General features: G+C 51.8%; 1 protein-coding gene across 1 annotated transcript in view; it reads right to left on the bottom strand.

Annotated features, from left to right (window-relative positions):
- Nucleotides 1-6,561, bottom strand: part of LOC106805985 (zinc finger SWIM domain-containing protein 6-like) — a gene marked incomplete at its 5' end in the record, with an annotated part of 24,165 nt that extends 17,604 nt beyond the window's left edge. Inside the window, 4 exon segments of the mRNA XM_014807797.1 lie at nucleotides 3,499-3,642; nucleotides 4,589-4,680; nucleotides 5,742-5,832; nucleotides 6,382-6,561. Coding sequence (XP_014663283.1) covers nucleotides 3,499-3,642; nucleotides 4,589-4,680; nucleotides 5,742-5,832; nucleotides 6,382-6,561 — 507 coding nt within the window.
- Between the last annotated feature and the right edge of the window lie 1,306 nt (nucleotides 6,562-7,867).

Genomic DNA, 7,867 nt, shown 5'->3' with positions numbered 1-7,867 from the left:
CTCTCCCTCTCTCTCCCCCTCCCTCTCTCCCCTCTCTCTTCCTCCCTCTCCCTCTCCCCCTCCCTCTCTACCCTCTCTTCCCCCTCTCTCTCCCTCCCTCTCCCTCTCCCCCTCCCTCTCTACCCTCTCCCTCTCCCCCTCTCTCTCTCGCACATGCGCGCGCGAGTGGATAAGCTGAGCTCACCTTGGCGAACATGGACGAGAGCTGCTTGCCCGTGTTGTAGTAGCCGCCCTGTGACAGGTAGGAGCGCACCTGTTCGCGCACCTGCTCCTCGTCCAGGTGCCACGAGTGGTCGTCGTCGACCGATGCGCCGGCCGTCGGGTCCGGTGCACCTGCGCGCGCGCGAGGTTAACACGGCGAGAGGTTACGAGATGCGTCGCGTGATGTGTCGCGTGTTGTGTCGCGTGATGTGTCTCGTGTTGTTGGAGACGTGTTGCGTCACGTATTGTGTCGCGTGTTGTTGGAGACGCAATCACGGCATCGTGTCATGTGTCATGTCACGTATTGTGTCCCACACGTTGTGTCACGTATTGTGTCCCACGCGTTGTGTCGCGTATTGTGTCCCACGCGTTGTGTCACGTATTGTGTCCCACACGTTGTGTCGCGTATTGTGTCCCACGCGTTGTGTCACGTATTGTGTCCCACACGTTCTGTCGCGTATTGTGTCCCACGCGTTGTGTCGCATACTGTGTCCCACACGTTGTGTCGCGTATTGTGTCCTACGCGTTGTGTCACGTATTGTGTCCTACGCGTTGTGTCACGTATTGTGTCCTATGCGTTGTGTCACGTACTGTGTCCCACACGTTGTGTCACGTAGTGTGTCCCACGCGTTGTGTCACGTATTGTGTCCCACACGTTGTGTCACGTATTGTGTCCCACGCGTTGTGTCGCGTATTGTGTCCCACGCGTTGTGTCGCGTATTGTGTCCCACGCGTTGTGTCGCGTATTGTGTCCCACGCATTGTGTCACGTACTGTGTCCCCCCCATGTGTCATGTCACGCGTTGTGTCAATTGTTGTTCAATACACGCATTTTACTTTTAATTTTTTCATCTCACCCAACCAACTCGGTCATTCTGCAGTCCCCTGCCTTCCCCACCCCCGTAACAAACGATCCTGAATCTGCCACCAACCTGGAAGCAAGTTGATTTCGGACTTGGCACACAGGATTTCGTCGGCCAGCTTCTGTGCTGTCGGCAGAACCTCGGTGTGGTGTTCCGCTATTAGATATTGCGCAAACTTCTGCAGCTGCTGTCTGTCCATCTGCAGTAAAGTTTCTGCAAGCAAAACACCGCAAGCATTACACATATATACACACATATAGGCATACAGCATAGAGAGCAGAGAGAGAGAGAGAGCATACAGCATAACAGAGAGATAGGTAGACTACGATATTATATTATACTATTATATATGTATTATTAGCTCTTGATATTATCAGGGGTAGATAATGATATATTTAATGATAATCAATTAACGTCAAATAATGAAAAAAAAAATTGTCCTTGTTCACCTCTGATATTATATATATATATATATATATATACCTCTGCACCCCCGAATCCAGCCAGACACCAACCATATTGTTTGCTACAAAACTAACATTCAACATTACCTCTACCACTCACACTCTTCCCCTTATCTAATCAAATATAACTCCCACACACTAATCACCTACACCGCCCGTACACTCACGTAAACACCTACTGTCGTCACGCACGCACCCACGCACAGACACACGCACACCCCACCTACCACTAAATGCGCGTGTAAACCATTCGTTGTTCACCCACCCACACGCGACGACCAAACCACCCCCGCACCCAACCACCCACCCACCGGCAATCACCTCCCCCTCCAAGACCGCCCGCCCGCCCGTCGGCTGGCGTAATACCCGGTAATTGTGCCTCCCTCCCCCCCAACACATGCACTCGAGGAAGTACGTACGCGGAGGCGGTAGCATCCGATGCCGCGCCGCCCTAACGACGCCGACACGCGTGCGCGCGACCCCCCCCCACAGTATTTACTCTCGCGACAACGACACCCGTGCAGTGTTTTATAGAGCATATAGTTGATTCGCACGCACACGCCGCAGGGAATCAATTTCCCCTCTTTCCTATTCCTCTCCCTGCCCTTTCCACCTTCAACAGTTCACCTCCATCTCCACCACTCCCTTCTGTCGCTCACAATTCGTTTCCACTTCTAAACGGCCCCTCCTCCACCGCCCGCACCTACCCTCCCCTTACCGTTCCCTGCCTGTCCTGCTCCACATCCTACCGCCCTCTCCGCCTCCTACTTGCACCTATTTTTCTCCGCTTATTTCACCTCCAACCACCCCTCTCCCCTACTCAGACTGCCCTCTGCTCCCCGCCTCTACCTATCCTTCCCCTCTTCCTCCCTCCCTCCGCTTCTACCTATCCTTCCCCTCTTCCTCCCTCCCTCCGCTTCTATCTCTCCTTCCCCTCTTCCTCCCTCTCTCCGCCTCTATCTCTCCTTCCCCTATTCCCCGCCTCAACCTCCCTTCTGCTCTTTCCCGCGTCTACCTTTCCTTCCCTTTCTCCTCCATCTCCCCGCCTCTATTTTTCCTTCCCCTCTTCCTCCATCTCCCCGCCTCTACCCTCCCTTCCCCTCCTCCTCCATCTCCCCGCCTCTACCCTTCCTTCCCCTCCTCCTACCTCTCCCCGCCTCTACCTCTCGCTCACGACAGCACGCACGCGGCAACACAATATCTTTCGACCCGGGGCTACGGTGAATCAGCAGCAGGAGCAGCAGCGGCAGCTTACAGTCTACCGGGCAAAATCAATTGGGTAATTACCATCGGTTCTAGTACCGCTGCTTCTACTGCGACAGCTCGAATTTACGTCGGTGGCCGCTAAGCCAGGTGGGTGGGTAACACGCAGGCCCGTGCATTTCCCCGAATCCTCCTCCTTCTCCTTCCCGTGCGCGCACATCTCTCTCCCTCTGCCCGCGCGTTCACTTCACCCTCGCTACCCCCCCCCATGCGCACATCCCTATTCCTCCTCCCGCACACTCACCTTCCTCTTCCTCCTCCCGCACACTCACCTTCCTCTTCCTCCTCCCGCGCACTCACCTTCCTCTTACCTCACAGCATCACGCGTCAGCGCCCCCTGCTGCCACGCGCGCGAGCGAAGACCTCACAGCATCACGCGTCAGCGCCCCCTGCTGCCACGCGCGCGAGCGAAGACCTCACAGCATCACGCGTCAGCGCCCCCTGCTGCCACGAATGTGCGCAACAATCTCCCAGCATCCATCGCATTCTTCGCTTCCGAAATGGAATTTTCCAAACAAAGAACAATGGCCAGTACAGAGGAGACGTGCAGAGCAGCGCTACGCACGAGCAACAAGATGAGAAACCTTGGGGAGGATGGATCGGATATCGCCATGACGACAGCACGTGGGTGGCAATCACTCATCCACGCTATCTCGCAGCGTACCTGTAATAATGACATACCTGTAATAGGACACGCGGCGTACGTACCTGTAACGGCGGCAAAATGCTTCCGCTGCTGCAATTGGTTCTCCTTCATCGTTCTGACGACGGCGACAGCCAATCGCAACGCTTCCTTGCTGTAGCCATGTGACCTGAGAGCATCTACTCGCGCGCACGCGGTCGGAATGTGTTCTGCGGACAAACGGTGAACAGAACGCGATGCGTTGTTCATTCGGAAAGAACATCCTCGCTGGAAATCGATTCGCGTGCGGCGAACGCAGATCAATGTGGAGCAGAGCATTCCGTGATTGGGTTCTTCACTTTCAATTCACTCTGATCTGACCTGCTACATATTAGGTGTCACGTATACACGCATCACAGACGCCAAGGCACATGGCGTTTACTGGACACCGCATGTTGATATTCATTAAAGTGATTACGTCACCGGAAATAGTAAAAATTAAAAAATATTTCCACTTTTTCAAAAATGTAAGTAACTCTGTTCCTTTTTATGGTTAAATTGCTTAATTAATGTCAGGATCATAATATCAAATCGTCCAGATTTTTTGGATTTTTAACTAGTTGAGAAACAATCTTATCAGGTGAGAATTTGACGATACGTTTAGTCCCGTTAGTACTTACTTTTAATGTAAAAATATGGCAACAAACATTTTACAAATATACACCATAAAAAATTCGTCACGTAGTCAATTTAACACTTACTACATTAGCACACCACACGTGTCAATGAGGGGTACAATCTTACAATCCCACAAAGCGATTTTCAAAGGAATTATTAGATACCCGTACAAAAGCTACAACGTATAATATAACTTATGTACTATGAGTTATGGTTGATATCTATTAACACTTACATTGAGCCTACCTTACAATACAATGTGATAGTAAAAAGGAATTATCGGATACCCGTACCATAGCTATAACTTATACTATAACTTATATGTACTATAAGTTAAACCTTATTCAGAGGATATCGCAAGTTGCAGTTGATGCGTACCCACGCTGGGATAATAGAGGAAATTATTTCCTAGCTGTGTAATACTGCCGCGATGGAAACTAATGCTCACACTAACAGTACCTTGCAGGGAGATTGAAGGGAGCAATGGCTAACACTTACCATGCCACAATGATTGTCCCTGAGAGTTGAAAGCACTTGAACAAGACGCACCAATGCGACCGATGTTACAGCAGTTGCTGTTCATGATGTGCCTGTAATGCAGACACATAAGCGGCGGTTTATACACGTGCGCCAGCCACATACGCGCACAGTGACTGTGTACATGTACTCGCGCTTTGAATCAAGTCAAATGTATAGCATTCGTTGTCGTAAAAAAAGCACACGCACACATGCACGCGCGCGCACGCTCGCAACATTTATGGACTGAGCACATGCGATAACACGCACTGCAAAACACGCACCTTTTCCGACACGATATGCTCACTGCTTACGGGATTGCAATAATTTCGCCGCGCAATTCATTTTTAATACAGCTCTGATATATGATTTATAGTATTAAATATGAATGCAATAAGCCTGTCAATGGCCTGGGTGCAAACATGAAACATTTAGTTGTGTAACCGCGAGTCGTAGATATTACATGGCGTTGCAACACAGTTGCTAAATTGTGCTTTTTCCTCTTTCAGCATTCTGCCTAGTGACTGTCCACACAGCCAGTGCTCTAATACCCTGAACACATTTTTTGCCACTCTCCTACAAAGTGGGGGCTTTTCGTCGCTGTCATTTTTGTCAAATTCAACCCTGGTCACACACGTGTTGTGTCCGTGAAGCAATAATGGTCTGGTGCTATAACATCACGTTGATCTATTTTTAGAAGCCAAATACCTGTAAAATTTGACAAAACACGACAACACCACCAACAGATGAAATGCGGCGAGGCGCGAAATTTGCTGAGCAGGCGAAACAAACCGGATGCGAGTTTTTAACTTATCTACCCAGCATCTCTTTTTCCGAGGAGTTTGCCCTTTGAATTCAACAGACGAAAAGTCGATGAACCTTCTGGTCTCCATTCCAGTGTTCCAAAGACTTTACATCAGAGTCAGCAGAAGGGTTAATGTGCGTGCGTGCGTGTGTGTGCGTGGGTGTGTGCATGTGCGAGCGTGCGTGCGTATTTTGGGTTAGGTATGCTGCGGAAGGCTGCAAAGGTGTGCAAACCTTAGATTCATGTGTGCTATAGCGCGCGTGCGGGAGCGCCCGTGCTGTGCGTATTGTGTGCCAGGTACGCTGCTGAGAGCTTCATAGGCGTGCAAACCTTAGGTGTGGATCCGTCCACTGTAGATCACTGGCTTCTAATGCACGGTGGAAGATGGTTCGAAGGCCGGATCGATTCGTACCGGACACGGCTGCAACATCAGAATGCCACCTTAAAGCAACCTCTTAAAGCGCAACGACGCACAAAATAAATGAAGCCATTGATTACGATGACTCTTCATCGAGATTCATTCATATTCACGTTATCTTATACAGCTGCGCTATTGTGCGGAGTCGGGTGACCAACAATGTACACTGCCCGTGTGACAAACCCATCTCCCAATCTATCTAGCCACCAACTAACTATTCTGTTATCCAACTATGCACCCAACCCCTAGCGTACTCATTCATCTATCCAACCACTTATTCACTCATTCATACATCTATTAAACTACCCATCCATGCATCCCTCACACCATTCATCCATCCACCCGCCCACTTCCCAAAACAGCTTTCATCCAGTCATCCACCCACCCATCCACCCACCCTTTCGCCCACCCATCCACGACTTCAGCCATTTATACACCTATTAAACTGTCCAGCCAACTGTCCACCTCCTAAAACATCTTTCAACCATCCACCCTTCCACCCACCCATCCTCCACTCCCACCCACCCCAAACCAACCACCCAACCTGCTTACTTGGTTGCCGACCATTGTGCGGATCGTGGTTGCCGTGGTTACCGACGGCTATCACCCTGTTGTCCGCATCCTCGAACGGGCAGACGTCCAGGTGAGACCATTCCTGCAGCAGCTGCCTCCAGTGTGCCTTCTCCAGTGTAGCAGAGCTGGGGTTGAGCACCACGCACACCCACAGTGCGCCTGCAAGCAGCGACAAGAGTGATGAGGGAGAATGACGATGGTGGTTGCGTGGGTTGGCGGGGGCGCAGGTAGGCAAAGTGGGTTGGCGGGGCACGGGTTGGCGGGGTGCGGGCTGGCAGGGTGAGCTGGCAGGGTGGGTTGGCAGGGTGCGGGCTGGCAGGGTGAGCTGGCAAGGTGTGGGGTTGGCAAGGTGAGCTGGCAGGGTAGGTTGGAGGGGCGCGGGCTGGCGGCAGCGTGGGCTGGCAGGGTAGGCTGGCAGGGTAGGCTGGCAGGGTAGGCTGGCAGGGTAGGCTGGCAGGGTATGCTGGCAGGGTGCTCTCGCGGGTTATGTGCAGAACGCAGCGTGTTGTCGTCGATGATGTCGGTCTACTAGCGATTGTTATATTCGCCGCTGCCTTCCGCATTGCACTTACAACGGCGGTGATGAACGGTACAGCGAATGTGGATAAGTGAAGTGGAAGCTAAAGTGAGAGAGAGAGGACGAGGGAGAGGGAGATGGGGGAGAGAGATAGAGAGAGAAAGACAGAGACATTGACAGAGTCAGCAACAGAAGGAGAGAGAGAAAATGAGATAGAAAAGGGAATAGAGGGAGGGAGAGAAAGCAAGAGAGAGAAAGAGAGAGAGAGAGCGCGAGAGAGAGCAAGAGAGAGAAAGAGAGAGAGAGAGAGAGAGAGAGAGAGAGAGAGACCTAGTTACTTACCAAAGTCTTAATGCTTTCTCTACTCTCTTTCACTTATTATTTGCCGTCATTTCCTGTAAATGCCCGTCCCAAATGCTCATCGCTGCAACCAACGCCGGGCTGCCGCCCACGCAGCTGCTGCCGACACTGTACACATAATAGCCAGCGTGGCGCTGCGTGCTGTCGCGCCGTGTTTGCTGCACGTGCGCTGGAGCATTTGCAGCACGGCTTAGTCGCCCAATCAATAAGCATATATATACTTTATGTGTCACGTGTTGCGAGCAAGCTTAGCGTGCGGGTCAGCCAGCGTGTAGTTGCAGCATGAGGAATTTGCGCATCGGCATTTACAGGTAAGTGCGTGCCTGTGCGCGCAGTGTCGGGTACGCGCCGTGATGCGGGCGTGCACGTTTATGCTATGCCTATGCGCGTGGGTGCGTGGGCTGCACGTAATAATCGTTGTACGCAGGGCATGCGTGTTCATGTGTCGGAACGCGCGTGTGTGCCAGGGTAGCGCGTCGTATGGTATGCACGACGTGCGTGCGTGGCTATGTGTACCTGCATGCTGAGTTGTGCCTGCCTATGTATGTCTCGTGTGTGCGCACGCGCCATCTGTTCGTCTGTGTTTTC

The sequence above is a fragment of the Priapulus caudatus genome, unplaced genomic scaffold (assembly GCF_000485595.1).
Source record: "Priapulus caudatus unplaced genomic scaffold, Priapulus_caudatus-5.0.1 Scaffold136, whole genome shotgun sequence".
Classification (NCBI taxonomy): Eukaryota; Metazoa; Priapulida; class Priapulimorpha; order Priapulimorphida; family Priapulidae; genus Priapulus; species Priapulus caudatus.
This window is presented reverse-complemented; position numbering and strand designations above follow the sequence as displayed.